The 19,546-nt window shown below is 47.9% G+C and overlaps 1 protein-coding gene across 1 annotated transcript in view; it reads right to left on the reverse strand.

Annotated features, from left to right (window-relative positions):
• LOC131094909 (dedicator of cytokinesis protein 5-like) overlaps positions 1-17,073 on the reverse strand; it is a gene marked incomplete at its 3' end in the record, with an annotated part of 37,360 nt that extends 20,287 nt beyond the window's left edge. Inside the window, 9 exon segments of the mRNA XM_058042503.1 lie at positions 497-626; positions 2,330-2,411; positions 3,047-3,204; positions 3,407-3,542; positions 4,250-4,398; positions 8,476-8,572; positions 9,355-9,410; positions 10,267-10,307; positions 17,049-17,073. Coding sequence (XP_057898486.1) covers positions 497-626; positions 2,330-2,411; positions 3,047-3,204; positions 3,407-3,542; positions 4,250-4,398; positions 8,476-8,572; positions 9,355-9,410; positions 10,267-10,307; positions 17,049-17,058 — 859 coding nt within the window.
• Positions 17,074-19,546: the final 2,473 nt, after the last annotated feature.

The following is a 19,546-nucleotide window of genomic DNA, read 5'->3' on the forward strand; positions in this document are numbered from 1 at the left end:
GCTTACAAATATTTCACCCCCATAAAACACTTTTATTTTAAAGGTGTTAAAAATATTGACCTTAAATGTATGACTAGCAAGCAAGGAGCGGGAGGAGCTGTTCTCATGCAAGTTTTGTCTGGGTTTATCTGGATTTCAGCTCCATGTGTGATGGGACAAAGGGACAAAGTGAGAACCATGGCAAAGACCACTGGGCTCGGGGAAGGGATTAAACTCCACTAAACCTCGCTCCCTAGACTTTCACCACCCATTTATTCCCTGTTATCTTTGTGGGAGGTGACAAAAGCGAGCAGTGACAGTGTTTGATCTCCAGCTACCACCTTCACGAAGATCTCAGAGGGACAATTTATCCACCCTGGAGCAGCAATGCTGGCGCTGGCAGCTCCCAGGCTGTGCTGGCACTAAGAGCACACAGCTCCCAGTTGCCAGCCCTGTGTCCCAGTGCCCCCAGGGGTTTACTGGGCCCTGCAGGTGCCCCCAGGGGGGCAGTGCCCACCTGCCACGCCGAAGGGCCTGCGCAGCCCGCAGGTGTGCTTCTTGCCATCCTTCAGCTCCATGTGCCCCACACGCACGATCTGGCACACCAGGCTGATCCTGGGCCTGATCAGGTCTGAGCTGCTCAAGTCCTGAAAAGAGAGCTCACATCAACCTCCATCAATGCCCTTCTGAGGGGAAAAGAAGAAAGAAGGAGAGGGGGAGGGAGGGAAGAAGGGAGGGGAAACGGGCGATCCCCCAGGTAGGGCATAATGTGCTCTGGCTCCATGATTTCAGAAGGCTGAGCAATTGCTTTATTAAGCTATACTTTATAATACTATAATAAATAGTTATACTATACTAAATAGTAATAATACTAATTACTATATACTATATATATGTGTATATATGCACTATATATAGATAGTATATATATAGTATAGATACTATACTACAATACTATACAATACTATACTACAATACTGTACTATACAATACAATACTATACTACAATACAATACTATACAATACAATACTATACAACACTATACTATACAATACTATACTATACAATACTACACTATACAACACTATACTATATAATACTATACTATACAATACTACACTATACAATACTACACTATACAATACTACACTATACAATACTGTACTATACAATACTGTACTATACAATACTGTACTATACAATACTATACAATATAATACAATACTATACAATACTATACAATACAATACTATACAATACAATACTATACAATACAATACTATACAATACTGTACTATACAATACTGTACTATACAATACTGTACTATACAATACTATACTATACAATACTGTACAATACAATACTGTACAATACAATACTGTACAATGCTATACAGTACAATGCTATACAGTACAATGCTATACTGTACAATACTATACAGTACAATACTATACAGTACAATACAATACTATACTATACAATACTATACAATACAATACAATACTATACTATACTACAATACTATACAATACAATACTATACTATACAATACAATACTATACTATACAATACTATACTATACTACAATACTATACAATACAATACTATACAATACAATACTATACAATACAATACTATACTATACTATACTATACTATACTATACTATACTATACTATACTATACTATACTATACTATACTATACTATACCATATTACATCCTAAAGGGATACTAAAGAAAAACCCATGACTGTCTGAGACAACCAGGACACAGCTCTGACCCAACCGGCCAAGGAAACAAAACAACCTTCACCAGTGTCCAGTAACCAAATCACTTTGGGTAAACAATCTCCATAACACATTCCACATGTGCCAAACAGGAGCAGCAAGCAGAGGTAAGAATTGTTTTCTCTTTCTCTCTGAGCTTCTCAGCGCCTTCCCCAGGAAAAATCCTGGCAGAGAGAATTGTGTCTCTCTCTGCTCAATACCACAGGAGGGGTTTTGTTTGGTTCTACACAGGTAAAAATCGTGGCCTTCTGGATCTGGAGGGAGGCCATGAGGGGGATGGACAGGATGGACACACTGACAGTGCCAGGACACAGGGAATGGCTTCCCACTGCCAGAGGGCAGGGAGAGATGGGATAACGGGGAGAAATCCTTCCCTGTGAGGGTGGGGAGGGGCTGGGATGGAATTCCCAGAGAAGCTGCCCCTGGATCCCTGCAAGTGCCCAAGGCCAGGTTGGAGCAGCCTGGGAGAGTGGGAGCTGTCCCTGCCCATGGCAGGGGGGGCACTGGGTGGGATTCAGGTCCCTCCCAACCCAGCCTGTTCTGGGATTCTCTGAACTTACAGTAAACACTGCTTGGAGGTTGTTCAGTTTCTCAATTTCTTTAGGCATCCCATTGCTGCCCCAACGAACCAGGTAATTTTCACTGCAAAGAAAGGGAGACAAATTTTAAATTTTAAAAAATCAACACCCGACATCCTCCTTTCTTGGCAAAAGCCCAACAGCATTTTAATCTTTAAGGAACATTTGACCAATCTTTTATCCCAAAATGCCTCTGAAGTGACTCACTGATGGAGGCAGGATGGGGTGAGCCCTGGCAGCTGCTTCCCTGGACAATTCCCACTGCATGGCCACACCTGATAACTGCAGTGATGGACACAGAGGGTTCCTGACACAGAACTGCCTCCCTGATAAAGCTCCTCACATCCTCCCAACTCTTCAGATGTGAACTGGCACTGACTGGACAGCAAACATCATTTAAATCCATGATTTACTGGGAAACAATTAATAAAATACTTAACCAAGGCTTGCAGCCACAGCAGAGAAAATTAAGAATATAAAAAGACAATGTGGGATCAAAGAAATACCCAGCTTTAGGAGGGACAGTGCCTGGAATTCCTATCTCTCTGAAACTCATTCCAAAGTCATTTGAATTAATTTTCCCCCACTGGGGCAGCAACCAACAGAACTGGAAAACATCTGCTGGATCTCCCTTTCTAACTTCTATGAATGATCACCCTGATGACTGCATTGCTTAAGAATTTCCAAAAAAAGCCCTACCTGATGAATTTGGAGAGGTCAGGGTCATAGAGGCTCATCAGCAGCTCTGCATCTTCCCCAATGTTGCAGACAAAGTTCTTGAAGTTCACATAGAGGCTGTAAGTGTGTGTGGAGTTGAATATTGGCTGTCCCCGGAGGTCCAAACTCTGCTGCAGGGACTGCAAACAATTCCACATTTCCATTACATTTTATATTTCCATTACATTTTATATTTCCACTACATTTTATATTTCCATTACATTTTATATTTCCACTACAAACAAACAGGAGAATTCAGTTCTGCTGCCAGAGGAGCACGACATTAAGAGGAATATAAGAACTCAGTGGGCACAGAGGGCAAACCAGGGACAGCAGAGGTACCTTCTCCTCCTGGATCCTCTCATCAATCCTCTTGGATGCAGTTTCATGGGCCTTGAAGAGGGAGATTGTGCTGGTCTCATCTGGGTCCAGGATGTTCCCATTGTCATCTCGGACAACCAGGTCCAGACCCAGGATCCTGGACAGCCCCAGGAGACACAAAAGAGCCAGAATGTGGCAGCAGCAAAGATCAAATCACTGCCTGGACTGCCAGTGCTCAACTCCTTGGAATAACCTCACTCACTGCTGGTTTTCTTGTCTCAAAAAACTGCTCCCTCCCATTTTCCCGTTGAAGAGAGAAGGAATTTGTCAGGCAAGTCAATCCCAAAGTGACATCTCCCTTATTCCTGCTTAAATGGATTTGTTTCAAAGGTGGATGAGTACATACAGAGCTCCCAGATTGCAGCTGATCGTTATTCTCTGCCATAAGCTTCTTCTTAATTTGCTCACTGGACCTGGGTCACAGCTGACTGTGATCTGAGAGTCCTGGGGACTGCAAAGCACTGAGGGCTGGGGTGGCTGTGGAATCCTGCCCCTCACTGCTGAGAAAGCAGAGCATTTCCCCACCACATCCACACCCAGGCACACACTGTGCTCCAAGGGCAAGGCCCCCCTGTGCCAGGATTTGAGCAGAATTAAGAGAGGAGAATTCCTGCCAAGGCACAGAGATCTGTGGCACACCAAGAACCAACTGCTCCATCTCCACCTGCCAGGTGGCCACGATGTCTCGACTCAAAGCTGCCATTTCACCTAACTTCAGCCTGATTCAGAGCCTGGCTTGGCATTAAGAGCCTTCCCTGGGGTTTGGGAGCCTCCTCTGCCCTGCAGGTGGAGTCTGGAGCTCACCTGTTGCCATAGTCAATCTTGGCAGTGACTTTTTTCTTGAGCTCAGCCAGTTCATCCTTGGGCAGCGTCCCGGAGAGGATCTGGGATCTCCACTCTATCAGGCTGTAGGTGAGCTGCTGGACATGCCTGAACTGTGTGGTTTTGTTGTTCTGAGGCAAAAAAAAAAGGGCAATTTTAATCAAAGAAAACCTGGGAGCCTGAGCTCAGCAACCCTTCTGAAATGTGTGCAGCTGCAGAGCCACACAAGTTTTATTGAACTAAAAATACCTGGCACTTTGTGACACCACAAGATCAGAGCCACCCAGTCAATTCTGCAGCACTTGGCACTGCCAAGGTTTAAGTGCCTTTAAGATCTTTTAAGTGTCTTTAAGGGCTTCACCTTTCCCTGGGACATTATTGCAGAAAAACCTCACCCACTAAAAATAGATCTCTGGTGATTTCCAGCACTTCCAGACTGCTCTGATGGAGGTTTTTTATAAAAGGGACAGAGAAATTATATTAAAGGAGCACAACTGAACAAGGACACTGAACAAAACCTGCCTGGTGAAGAGTCCCCTTCTGCATTTCTGTTCCCATCTCTAATTAATGAAGATACTTCCCATGCCCTTCACTGGTTCCACCCTCACAAAATCAGTCCCATCCCCACACCTTGTTCCTGCACCTCCAAGCTCCAAGGCTGTAATTAAACATGGCTATGTGATAACCCACCCTGTTTGTGGCAGTGTGTGCTTAGATAAGTAAATAAGCTCTTAAAGTGTCAGAGGAGACATTGAACCCATTAAAAAGGGAGCCCAGGCTTCCCTCTCTCTCTCTGCCACCTCAGTGGGGCAGCTCCTGGGAGGATTCTGACTCTTTTGCCACAGATTTGAGTCACTGGCACAGTGATGAGGTTATTCAGCTCCAAAGGAGAAATTCAAGCCTAACTCAGTGCCTGGTCTTGCATTAAGAGCCTTCCCTGGGTTTGAGATCCCAAAGGCCAGGAGCTGGGTTTGGGTCACATCTCCCCACAGCCAGTGGTGCCTCTGGTGCTCCCTGGGGGCTGGAGCTGTTTATGGTGAGCTACAAACCCCACTGCTCCCACCCAGCACAAAAAGAACCTAATTGCAATTATCTCCCCATTCTCATCTCTGCAATGAACAGGGATGACATAAACTACTCATATTTCCCTCAAATTGAAAGGTATGAAAACAATCCTGCCTGTGATTTGGGTGAACACCAAGGTGCTGATGGGGCTGCTTGGGGTTTTAGCACCATAGAAAAGATATTTGAGATTTATTTCATAAATTAAACAACCCCCACCCCATGTTCTTACATAAAAAAGCTTGCAAAGAAAGGCAATTCGTGTGAATTTTCAGAGCAGACCTCAATTTGACCTGAGTTATCTCCACAGCTAATTCCTATTAAGCAGACCAATTAAAAACTCTCCCCATTTTTGTATTTATTTTGCAGTGGAGATAAAGCCACTGCTGCAATGAAACCCACAGAAATTAAAGAAGTGAAATTAAATGCTGCCAAAATAAAAAATCCCCTCATGTTTCCTTTTTCTCCTCAAATGCCTCCTTCCTCCTTTAGCTTTTTAAAAAAATATTTTAATATATACTGCACGGAAAATAAAATAAACTCAAATCCATTTTAAACCACAACATTTTCCAAACCTATTTTAAGACTGTGGTTAAGCACAGGAACATGAAAGATTTCTGCTTGTTAAAAGAACAGATTCTGAGGTTGGGATCTGAAAGTTATTCAGAAATAAAAAATGCCAGGAACAAAACTCTCTTTTCACACAGTAATACCATCACGTAGAGCTTCTCATTAAATTGAGAGGGTGGAATAAATTCTTGTGGTTTCGTGGCACACAAACACAACTTATTTGTGGCCGGGTGAAATTTCCAATAGGAAAACTTGCACTGGGTGATTAGAGCTCATTTCAACTCACTCCCTCTTCTTAATTAAAGTATTGGAGCACATTTTGTGCAGGCTGAACTTGTTGCTGCTCAAAGAAAAATCAAATTTGGCTCTTTAATGTGTCTTTAAAATAAAGAAACTCCCTGTGGACTCATTTCTTTGAGCAAGAAGCACCTGCTGCAGGACAGTCCTCAGATCCCTGCAGTGGCAGCTTGTGACACTGCTGAGGGGACTCTGTGCTCAGGGATTTGGGACATGAGAGCTCCTTCCCCACCCTGCTGGGAGCCCCAGACAGGGGAGACCTTGGAGCAGCCAAGGAATTCCTTCTGTGGGGCAGGGACAGGAGCCAGGGATGGCTGGGAATGTGCCAGGGAGGGTCAGGCTGGATTTTGGGAAAGGCTCTTCCCTCAGAGGTGCTGGCAGTGCCCAGGCTCCCCAGGGAATGAGCACGGCCCCGAGGCTGACACAGCTCCAGGAGGGTTTGGACAGCGCTGCCAGGGATGCCCAGGGTGGGATTCTGGGGTGTCTGTGCAGGGCCAGGAGCTGGATCAGTGATCCCTTCCAGCCCAGAACATTCCATGATGTGCTCTGTCACATCTCCCTCCACGACACATCCCTGGTTCTGCCCCTTGCCCTGTCCCTGTTTCCCAGGGGAGCTCTGGGTGGGGATCAGCCAGTCCATGGGGTTCCTACAGCCCTCCCAGCCCAGCAGAGCCCACCCTGCCCACAGTTGTGTCACACTCCAGCCCTGTGCCCAGCTGGGCTTTCCTGCCCTCGTGCAGGGCTGGCAAGGACAGGCAGAGCAGGGCCTGGATCTCCCAGGTGAGCTGGGCCCTCCAGGCAGCCCTGACACGGTGACAGTGTGACCTGTGCCAGGCCCTGCTGCTCCAGGGCAGGGACACCCACAGCGTCACCCTGCCTCTGTCACATGGCACAGCTGAACACTCTGAGCCCCCCAGGCCCCATTCCATCACTCAGTTCTGCCCCAGGCAGAGGCACAGAGCTCCCTGCAGAGCCCAGGCTGAGCTCCTCTCACAGCCACCATTCCCAGGCTGAGCTCCCCTCACAGCCACCATTCCCAGATTGAGCTCCCCTCACAGCCACCATTCCCAGATTGAGCTCCCCTCACAGCCACCATTCCCAGGCTGAGCTCCCCTCACACCCACCATTCCCAGGCTGAGCTTCCCTGCACACCCACCATTCCCAGGCTGAGCTTCCCTGCACAGCCACCATTCCCAGGCTGAGCTCCTCTCACAGCCACCATTCCCAGGCTGAGCTCCCCTCACACCCATCATTCCCAGGCTGAGCTCCCCTCACACCCATCATTCCCAGGCTGAGCTCCCCTCACAGCCACCATTCCCAGATTGAGCTCCCCTCACAGCCACCATTCCCAGATTGAGCTCCCCTCACACCCATCATTCCCAGGCTGAGCTCCCCTCACAGCCACCATTCCCAGATTGAGCTCCCCTCACAGCCACCATTCCCAGATTGAGCTCCCCTCACAGCCACCATTCCCAGGCTGAGCTCCTCTCACAGCCACCATTCCTAGGCTGAGCTCCCCTCACAGCCACCATTCCCAGGCTGAGCTCCCCTCACAGCCACCAATCCCAGGCTGAGCTCCCCTCACAGCCCCAGCCCCAGGCTGATCTTCCCTCACAGCCACCATTCCCAAGCTGAGCTCCCCTCACAGCCCCAGCCCCAGGCTGAGCTCCCCTCACAGGCTGAGCTCCACTCATAGCCCCAGCCCCAGGCTGAGCTCCCCTCAGAAGCTGAGATCCCCTCACAGGCTGATCTCCCCTCACAGCCCCAGCCCAGGTGAGCTCCCCTCAGAGGCTGAGCTCCCCTCACAGCCACCATTACCAGGCTGAGCTCCCCTCACAGCCCCAGCACTCACTACGTACAGCCTGTGCCAGGTCACTGCCCACTCCCTCCATAGCCACTGCCCACTCCCACCAGGCTGAGCTCCCCTCACAGCCCCAGCACTCACCATGTACAGCCTGTGCCAGATCACTGCCCACTCCCTCCATAGCCACTGCCCACTCCCCCCAGGCTGATCTCCCCTCACAGCCCCGATTCCCAGGCTGATCTCCCCTCACAGTCACCAGGGCCAGGTTGAGCTCCCCTCACATCCCCGATTCCCAGGCTGATCTCCCCTCACAGCCCCAGCACTCACCACGTACAGCCTGTGCCAGATCACTGCCCACTCCCCCCATAGCCACTATTCCCAGGCTGAGGTCCCTTCACAGCCACCAGGCCCAGGCTGAGCTCCCCTCACAGCCCCGATTCCCAGGCTGATCTCCCCTCACAGCCCCAGCACTCACCACGTACAGCCTGTGCCAGATCACTGCCCACTCCCGCAGCGTGGCCGTCAGCTCCTGGCCGAGGGGCAGCTCACTGGGAATCACCGTCTCGTGCTGCCTGGGGAGAAGGGAGACATCAGAGAGAGCTTTCACACTCAGGGCTTGAACTTAATGGAAAACACCCTTTTATGATAAATGTAAAAATGGAAATTCCAGAGGAGTTGATGTTCACACAATTCACTCACACATGATGTCAAGACCCTTAAGCTGTTCTCAACACACACATATCCACATTCATCATCCATTTTTAATGCAAAATGCTTCAAGCTTCTTTCACTCCTCTTATTCCCCGTGGATTTGTTCCAAACCCAGGATAAAGAGACAGAAATTAAATTTGGAAGAATCCCCACATGCAATGGTAACAGTTACTTGAAAATAAGAGTTGAAAAAAAGTGTTTTATAAAGTTCCTTCCTTTGCAGCCGCTGTTTTGCTCTCACTTTATGAGCACAGATACAGCTCAAGGAATCCAAGGAGGAGTCATTTCCTCCAGTGTTTTCCAAGACAGGAAGGAATCCACGCTCCTGCTGGGCCCTGGCTGCCAGCAGGAGTCTGCTATGGCTTCCAGGAGTCCCCAGGGGAGCTGGATGGAGCCGGACTGACCCTCCCCACTACTGACTTGTCCAGCAGAGCTTCCTTAACCCTGCAAATCATCTCCTGCTGCCCCTACTCCCCACTGCTCTGCTTTGTCAGTGCTCTGAAAAATGGAATTATGCATTGCTAGTCCAGCTCAGGAGATACACCCTGGTTTTGTGACAGCCACAGCTGTATAAATTGGTTCTTTTGGGGTTTAAAGGGAATGAAATTCCCTGGGTTTTGCTGCCAAAGAAGTGCCAACCTACCCCCGGTCCTTCACGATGGCCTCTTTCAAATGGATGTAAGTTTCTGGGAAAATGCCCTAAAAATAAAGAGAGAAATGAAATAAATCAATCCTACTGTGGGATAGGATGTGACAGAAAGATATTTAACAAAAAACAGGGGAAAGGAGTAAGAAATGTCCCAGTATGCCAGGAAAAAAGGACAGGGAGGAGCAGCAGGTTCCACACTGGCAACTCAGAGATGCTGATTCCTTGTTTTACACCAATGACCTTCATCTTCCTGCAGAAAATGCTGGAAATTCCTGAAAATTATCAGTCACTGCCATGAAATATTCCTGGAGTCAGGCTACCCTGTGCTCCCTAGAAAAGCTCCCACCACCAGCACCTGCGGAAATTCCCAAATTTTTGTTGTTGCAGAGAAACCTTCTGGAAATGCTGGAATCCTTTTCTGTTCCCTTTTCTCCCCTCTTTATTCCTAAAAGCAGAAGCTGTGGGTGATGTTACCACAGGAGAGGTGCCAGCGTTCCTGGGGGAACCTGGACTTCCAGGCAGCTTCCAGCCCAAGCTCCAGCAGCTTGGCTGAGAGCCAGGGATGTGTAATTTCTGGAATATTTTCCAGTCAAAAGTCTGATGTTCCCATTAAACATAACTAATGCTGGATGTGCACAGGTCCCAGAGCATCATGATAAAGCAATAATCTCCTGTATGGAGATGGGAACAGGTAATTTTGGAAGTTCCAGCTGCATTCCTCATGCTTCCAATGGAGGAATTCCCAACACATGGCTCTGAACCTTCAGCTCAAGGTCATTGATTTCTGTCACTAAGGACAGGAGTCCTGCCTGAGGTTAAGACAAGAAACACAGGAGTTTTCAGCACCAGATGGGGTCTGGCAAGGTGTGAAATTAAAATGGGAGCCACCCAAAAGTGAGGTCGTACCTTCTTGGATTTATTGCGGAGTGTGTATCCTCGGTACCAGCCTGGCAAAGCAAACACAGATATTTGTATTTCATTAGTTCCTGTTGACAGCAATTAAATACAAATTGTGATTCTCACCACCTCTCTACAACACCAATTTGGGATCCACTCCTGGGAAGACGGCTCTGTTTGTAGGAGCTCAGCTCCCTGCCCTGACACAAATCCTGTTTATCAATCCTACCTTGATAAGATCTAAAAATTGTAAGACAGAAGCAACAATTGTGCTGCCCAGGCCTCAGGAGCAGATGTCTCTGAGAGAACATTTCTCCTCTCTTTGGCACCTGGGTTTTACCCAGGATTTCCATGGAATGGCTTGGCTTGGCTTGGGAGGGACATTAAAGCCCATCCAAGGAGATTATGTCCAGCTGAGTGGCAGCATCAAGAAGGCAAAGGGGTTTAAGGGAATAATCAGGCAAAGAAGAGAGGAGGGGAGACTGGTTTCTCTGGGTTCGGTTTTAAATTTTTTTTTGTGGATTTTTTTTTTTTTTGTGGTTTTATTGTTGGTCCCTCCAATATTCCTATATTTATCAAAGAAAGTTCCATAAAGAACCATGGATCTGACACTCCTCAACCATAAATTAGAGCTTAGAATGATTTAATTCAGGTTTTTCGGAGTATTTTTATATGCATGTGGTTGTATTTCTATTTATTTATTTTCTGAAATGCAGCTTTGTGCCCTTTCTCCAGCAATCAGTAGGTACCTCCACCTCAAAACTTCCAATATTCCAGTAAAAAATTAGGAGGAAAGAAGAAATTCCATTTCTTTCCACAGGAGGAAAACAAGATTATCCATTGCTCATGGAGCCATGGATGAGGTCCTGGATTAGGGATGAGAAGATTTAGGTTCTATTTTTATCTAAGTTGTCATTAATTGAAGGGGAAAGCACAAATTACTCAGGGTGGGAGACAGAGCTCATGGCATTTACCAGGAGGGATTTCAATCCCATTTAACACGTTCAGCCCTTTGACAACACAACTTCCTCCTGTTTCAAAGGGCCCCCTGGCCTTCCCCCCATTCCTGTAAAATATTTTGCAATCATTGCATAAAAGCACATTGGGCCAGATTGTGCAAAGCTGTTTCTGCAAGCACCTCATGCAACTTGTGTCGGAATTCTGCTCCCACCTTCAATAACTTTATCCATCACTAACAGGAACATCAGTCTTTGGGCAGTGGTCAATTAATTACATGATTTCTTCTTAAAAAGAAACCCAAAATCTGCTTAAATCCTCAGAGGAATGAGACTGTTTAAGTGTTTGAGTGCTTTCCCCAAGCAGAGATGGGCTAAAAATGGAGAAAGGTTTTGCAGTTGATGATGACATGAAAAATTTCAGCTGCTCCAACACTCTGACAGAAATCTGAGTGAAAACAAAAAAACAGCAGACTTGCAAAGAAATTACTAAAAGTTTGGGGTTGTTGTTTTGTTGGGTTTTTTTAGTTGATCAAGTCCTCAACTTTACCCTTCACTAAGTGGATTTGATGCAGTATGGAAAAGAAAAATCTAAGGACAACACCCCAGGGATGATCGAGCTCTCCCCTGTGATGCAAGGCCAGGTCACATGTGGGACCACAAGGCCCCTGTTCCTCCTCCTGGGGGCCTGTCCTGTCCCACAGCACTCAGGGCATTGCTTCACCCTCCCCAGGGCTGACCAAAAGCAGGAACAAATTCAAGGTAAACTTCTTTTCAGCAGAACAGAACCTGCCAGGGGTCACGGTATGTGAGCACACATTCCTTCCACCCACAGCTCCCCTGAAATCCTACAGCTAACAACAATCATGATCAATCCTGCAGACTGGGAGAGGTTCCCCTCAACAGCAAAGCGTCCTCCCAGCTCCAGGACAGACTCCCTGCACTGCTGCAGCCTCCAAAGTCCTGGAGGCAGCGAGGCTCCTTTTCCAATCCCTGCTTTTCCTGCATTGTGCAGCACGTGCACAGTGCTGAACCCCTGGCAGGCAGGAGGAACATGCACTGAGTGTCTTCTTGTCAGGGGAAGGAGAAATCTTGTCCAGAGCTCCTGCCCTTCTGCAGGCAGGGACACGAGGGGAAAACAAAACCTTGTTCTGCAGTGTGGGACCTGAACTAACAGCCCTGGGATCCGCAGTGGGTTTGGCTCTGTGTGTGTAAAAGGAAAAGGGATCCAAGAAAAGAGATCTGAGAGCTCTCAGGTGTCCTACCCAGATTGTTACGGGCACACAGAAACATCCCTGCAAGTGTTTGCATCCCTGGAAGGGCCCAAGGCCAGGATGGAACAATCTGGGAGAGTGGGAGATGGCAGGGGGTGGGACTGAATGATTTTAACGTCCCTTCCAACCCAAAGCACTCAATGACTCCATGGACAGCTTGTACTGGAAATATCTGGACCCTTCAGTCACACTGCTCAGCCTGTGGTTTCCCTCTGACCTCCTTCCCTATCCAAGCTGGAGCTGAATTTCCAGGGATGTCACCCCCTGATGAATCCCTGGCACAGGGGAGCTGCAGGTCAGAAAAATGAATCCATTTCCCTGGGTCATCCCCTTCTGTTATTCCCTGCCTTGTTATCCCTGCTGTGTGTGATCCCCACTGTGTGATTCCCCTTGTGTTATCACTCCCTGTGTGATCCTTTCTGTGTTATCAACCCCTGTGTGATCCCTTCTCTGTTATCAACCCCTGTGTGATCCCTCCTGTGTTATCACTGCCTGTGTGATCTCCTTTGTGTGATCCTTTCTGTGTTATCACTCCCTGTGTGATCCCTCCTGTGTTATCATTCCCTGTGTGATCCCTTCTCTGTTATCACTCCCTGTGTGATCCACCCCTGTGTTATCACCCCCTGTGTGATCCCCCCTGTTTTATCCCCATTGTGTTATCACCCCCTGTGTGATCCCCCCTGTTTTATCCCCATTGTGTTATCACCTCCTGCGTGATCCTCCCTGTTTTATCCCCATTGTGTTATCATTCCCTGTTTTATCACCCCCTCTGTTATCACACCCAAATCTTCCCAGGCGCCCTCACCACCCACCCCAACTGCATCAGCCTAACTTGGAAACTGGGGCTTGGAGAACAAGAGGCCAGGCACGTTCAGAGCCTCAGCCCCAGTCTGGGTGGGATTTTGGGGGGTCTGTGCAGGGCCAGGGGTTGGACTGGATGATCCCTGTGGGTCCCTTCCACTCAGGATATTTTGTGATTCCAGCCCTTGCAGATGCACCACAATCAAGCAGGGATTTTGCAATTTCAGGAAGTTTCCTGGCACTGTGAGGCAGCGCAGGAGCAGCACCTGACTGCAGGGACTGCCCAGAGGGCTTGGGAGCCACTTCAGGAGAGGTTTGAGAGCTCAGAGCTGCCCCAAAATGCACCCAAAATCCCCTTTATGGCCTGGGCCTGAGCCCCAGAGCAGCTCAGCTCTCTCAGGGCTGTGTCTGGGAGCAGAGGACACTCACTGCAAACACCAGAGCCCAGCTGGGATGGATCCACCTGGATCCCTGCAGAGCCACAACCCCAGAGCTCAGAGAACTCCAGGAGGCTGAGGAAGGCACTGCCAACAGCAGGAAATGCAGGAATGTTCTGGAACACCGGGAGCAGCAGCCCTGGGGCCATGGTGGGATGGGCAGGGACAGTGACAACACCCAGGGGCTGCTGCTGCACCCAGAGCCTCTGCACAGCCCCAAAACCCCCCTGAACCCCTAAGGGATGGCACTGACAGCCTGGGAATGCCCTCGGCTATGGGCAAGGCAAGGTGACCCAAAAATGATTCCAGAGGGCATCTCCCACCCCAAAAATGACTCCACAGGGCATCTCCCTCCCCAAAAGTGACTCCACAGGGCATCTCCCACCCCAAAAATTACTCCACAGGGCATCTCCCACCCCAAAAATTACTCCACAGGGCATCTTCCACCTCAAAAATGATTCCACAGGGCATCTCCCACCCCAAAAATGATTCCACAGGGCATCTCCCACCCCAAAAACGACTCCACAGGGCATCTCCCACCCCAAAAATGACTCCACAGGGCATCTTCCACCTCAAAAATGATTCCACAGGGCATCTCCCACCCCAAAAATGACTCCACAGGGCATCTCCATCCCCAAAAGTGACTCCACAGGGCATCTCCCACCCCAAAAATGACTCCACAGGGCATCTTCCACCCCAAAAATGATTCCATAGGGCATCTCCCACCCCAAAAATGACTCCACAGGGCATCTCCCACCCCAAAATGATTCCAGAGGGCATCTCCCACCCCAAAAATGACTCCACAGGGCATCTCCATCCCCAAAAGTGACTCCACAGGGCATCTCCCACCCCAAAAATGATTCCATCCACAGGGCATCTCCCACCCCAAAAATGACTCCACAGGGCATCTCCCACCCCAAAAATGATTCCATAGGGCATCTTCCACCCCAAAAATGGCTCCACAGGGCATGTCCCAACCCCAAAAAATAACTACTCAGGGAATCTCCCAAAAAATGCCTTCACAGGGCTTCCTCCTCCAAGCCCCAAAGAATTATTTTTTAGGGCATCTCTCAACCCCCAAAAATGATTTCACAGGCTTTGCTCCAATCCCCAAAAAGTGTTTCACAGGGCATCTCCAGCCCCAAAAAATCACAGCATTTTTAAGGGCATGTCCCAACCTCCCAAAAAATGACTTCATGAGGAATCTCCCAGCCCCAAAAATGCCTCCACAGGGCATCTTCCATCCCAAAAAAGAACTGCCTGAGGAATTTCCCAGCCCCAAAAACGCCTTCATGGGGCTTCCTCCTCCCACCCTAAAGAATTATTTTATAGGGCATCTCTCAACCCCTCAAAACATGATTTTACAGGGCTTGTCCCAACTGCCACAAATTATTTCACATATTTCCCATATTCACATATTTCATTATTTCACAGGGCATCTTCAGCCCCAAAAAATGACTCCACAGGGCATGTCCCAACCTCCCAAAAAATGACTTCATGGGGAATCTCCCAGCCCCAAAAATGCCTCCACAGGGCACCTCCAGCCTTTCCTCCCACAGAGCCCCCGCCCTGGTTCCATGGAAACTTTTCCTCACTCGAGGCTTGTGTGTCCAGATAAGAGCAGTGATTAGAGGAACAAAACCAGTTTTTATCAGCTCCAGTGGTGAGCAGGCAGCATTAGCATGAAAAGGAGCAGAAAAAGCCTCTTGTGAGAACAGTTTATCCTCCAAAGCAGACCCCCAGAGAGCTGGGAACACAGCTGAGAGCTGATATCCCAAAAAAAGAGATCCGGGAAGAATAAGAAGCTCCTCCCAGGCAGGCAGAATATCAGAATGGGGAGGGTTTGAGGTGAATTTATGGGAAATTAGAGCAGAGTCACCATCTCTGCATCTCCTCCTGTACCCTCCCAACTGTCTGGCCTGGATTTCTGGCTGCTCTTGCTGACAAAAGGGAATTTTTGGTGCCCTGAGGTGCCTCAGGCACAGATTCCTGCTCCCCACTGATGGCTCAGCATCTGGGAGCCATCACTTTCCCCTCCACACATGAAAACATTCACGTCTCTCCCAAACTATTCACAGGCAATTTTCTCCTGACAAAGCTCCAAACTGGGAGATTTCAGGCCAAAAAAAAGGTGCCATTTATGTATTCATTCCTTGTTCCTGTCTCTGTTGATTACAAGAAATGGGGGCAAAACAATGATAAAAAAATTAAAAATAGGGAGAAAGAAGTAAATCTCCCAAATTTTGGCAAGTCCAAGATGCCTCCTCTTCCTGAGGGAGTTCTCCTCCCCCTTTTCTGTGTCTTTTTGCAGAACCATGTCATAAATCAGTGATTTCCATGGGGTATTTCCCTTTTTCCCTTCTCCCCCACAGGGGGTAAAACAACGTCAGAATCTGCCAGGCCTGGGAGCTGCTCCCAGGTCTGAGCATGGAAAGGGAACAAAGGGCCAAGAACAAATTAAAAAGGAGCAGCTCCCCGTTCTCAGCGCTGATCCTGAGCACAGAATCTTCATTCAAATCAATGCTGCTTGTTGAAAATAATCGGATTTCTATTTTACCTTTGAGTTTTGGAGAGGGAAGCAGTGACCAGAGCATTCCTTAAAATGACTGAATGGCTCTGTTCCAGTCTCAATATTGAAATCGTTGTCAAAGAGTCAAATTTGATGGGAGAGTTGAAACACTCAAGAGTCATTTTAATCTTTAAATTAAGAATTTTGTTTACTCTGTGGTTTACATTAAGGTATGAAAAATGTCCCAGTGAAGGACGAGGAGAAACAGCCTAAAAAGGGCATGGAAGCTCCACAACTGGAGCATTTTAACAACATTTAATGCCAGTTTGTGATATTACAACTCCAAACAACATGAACTATGAACTAATCAGCCCTTCCCTCTCCTTTTCTACCATCCACTCAGATCAAGAACTCACTCAGGTTAAAAACTAAGGGTTTTTTTTTAATTATTATTCTTATTTTCCAGCAGGACCATGAGCACAGATGCCTGGCCTGGCCCGAAGAGGAGCCAAAGCAAAGAGGTGAAACCAGCAGTGAACAGCCAGAATTAAATGTTTCTTTCCCTTTTAGTGCTGCCTTGAGATGCTGGTGAAACCTGACCTCGATAAACTCTGCCTGGAACAGCACAGAGATGAGAAACCCTCTGCATTTCTGCATTTTAACACTATTTTAAAAATTAAGAGGCAACAGCAGCCACTACACACCAAATCCGTGCTTTGGGGTATAACAGGAGTTGAAAATACAATCTAAAATTTGAAAAATCATCTTGATTTGTCCCTATTTTCCTCTCAAAGCCCCCGTGAGCTGCACCTACCTTCGTACATCTCCAGGATGTGAACAGTGTCCCCTACCTGCAGGGACAGCTCCACGTCCTGCACGGCCTCATAGTTGTAGATGGCTGAAAAATGGGGAGAAAAAGGGACAAATCAGAACCATGAGGGAATCAGCTCTGGGAATGGGCTCTCCAAAGGCAGGGCAGGGTTTGGGAAAAGGAACAAAGGGATGGAGTCACCCTGGGGATGGGATCCACTGGGAAAGGGCATCATGTACCAATGCCCAGAGTTTATCGTGGAGAAGCATCCTAACAGACAACAAAAGGGGTTTCACCTTCCAGACAGGCCTGGGACACCTTCTGGGGAGCTGAGCATTCCCACCTGGCCAAAAACCTGCCCACAGAGCCACCAGCACCTCAGGCACATCACTTCACAGAATCACAGAAGTTCAAGACTGGAAGAGACCTATAAGATCATCTAGTCCAGCCGATGTTCTAACTGTTCAACTAGATCATGGCAGCAAGTGCCACATCCAGTCTTTTTTTGAATTCTTCAAGGGATGATGCCTCTACCACCTCACTGGGTAAATGATTCCAGTTTCTGACCACTCCTTCTGTGAAGTATTTCCTTCTTACTTCTAACTTACATCTAGCTTGACGCAACTTCTGTAATTCTCATTTTTCAGTCTGTCTCAGGATAACTCCAGCATCAGATCACATCAGAAATGGGATGCTGTAATGAAACCCACCCCATCCCACACCAAACCACTCCCTCCCAAACCAAATCACACTTGTTGGCTGCCAAAGGCTCTCCCCAGTCAAGAACCAATTTTAGCGCCAAAACTTGGGATTCTGTGTGAATTTAATCCCTCCCAAAGACAAAGTTAAGCTGGATGCTGATGGGATTTCCAGGGGGAAGAGGATTAAGTGCTGGAGTGCCTTTTCCCTGGGACTTGCTGCAGATTCACTGGGCAAAGCAGAGCCCTCCCTGGGGCCAGGTGAGAAAGTTTAGATGGAATTTCCTTCCAAACCAAGTAAAAAGACATAAAATCAGTGAAATGCTTTGATGTGGTTCAAGGAATTGTCAGCAAAGTCAGAGCAGATCAAACCCAGACTCCCTGATTTATTTAAAATACTGATTTAAGAATAGATCACATCCTAAATGTGGCAATGAAATCCAAAATTTCAGCAATGAAATCTCCCCAAACACAAAGTTCCCATATTTATGTATCCCTAAGGAAATCCATTGGCGAACAAACACATTTGTTTTAAAGAAATCAGAAAAAAACCAGCCAAATATTTTCAGAGGAGAATTCATGAAACTTCCCAAGGTTTGGGTTTGAGGCGCTCTGGACTGGAAATGAAATAAATAAAAATAAATAAATAAAAACCAGAGCTCTTCTGCCAGGAAATTCCCATGGAGTGCCTCCCATTCCCATGGGGTGAGGGGCTCTGCCTCCTGGCAGGGCTCCAGCACAGCCTGGGGCTTTCACCACCACAAACTCTCTCCCAGATCAGAGCTTTCCTCACAATATTGTGGCTACAAACATCCCAGCAGCAGCAGCCTGGGGATGGGCATCCCTGCAGGATCCCTGAGCCCAGGCAGGGTTTGCTCCCTGGGGCCACACACTCATGGACAATGCTCTGAATCCATGGTGTCCACAGGATTGTCGGTTTCTCGGCTGTTTAGGTGGCCTGGAAAGGCCCGGGGTGGCCTTGGGCAGCCCGGCGCTTCAAAGGACGAGGAGACACTTCAGATCTTTTCTCGGTCTTGGTGTTTATTAATTGTTTATCTAAAAGATTTTCTTTCAGCCCGACAGAGGTGTGCACAGCAGCCAGCCATGAGCACACTGAGAGCCCCCGGGGCGGTCACTTATCTTTATACCCGAAGTTACGTATACAATATTTATAATTTTTCCCCAATACCTGTCACCCTTATTAACCAGTGCACTTCTAGTAAGAACCAATCCCAAAGTGCCACCACCACCACAGAAGATGGAGGCCAAGAAGAAGAAGAAGAAGAACAGGACACACCCCAATTCCTCCATCTTACTTCTCTAGACCCCCCTGTACAGAAATCCTAAACCCTGTGTCTCACACTCTAATTAACCCATCCCTTCACCATTTATCCCAGTGAGATCCTCCCATCCTCATACAGGTGTCGTCTCCCGTGCAGGATCAAAGTCCAGCCACCAGACACTTCTGGCAACATCCCAGGACCCCCGAGCCCCCCAAGGGTGGTCTCGGCCACTCTGCACACCAGTCCTGAGGTGCTGAGATCCCACACAGGATCACGGGAATTTTAGTGGATTTCTGCTCCTAAGAGCTGCTTCCACACCCACCTTCCTCTTCCTCCCCACAAAGGGGCTGCAAATCAGGATTTTAAAGCTGGCTGGTGAGCTGGCTGTGTGCCTCACACACCTTAAACACCCCAGACCTGGCCCAGAAGTAAAAATTCCATTCACATTCTAATAGAAAAATCTGGATAATGTTCATGGCCAAAGCTGAATGCGAATGAGAATTGTGGAGTGGTTTTGGGT

This window comes from Melospiza georgiana, chromosome 31 (assembly GCF_028018845.1).
Source record: "Melospiza georgiana isolate bMelGeo1 chromosome 31, bMelGeo1.pri, whole genome shotgun sequence".
In the NCBI taxonomy this organism is placed as follows: Eukaryota; Metazoa; Chordata; class Aves; order Passeriformes; family Passerellidae; genus Melospiza; species Melospiza georgiana.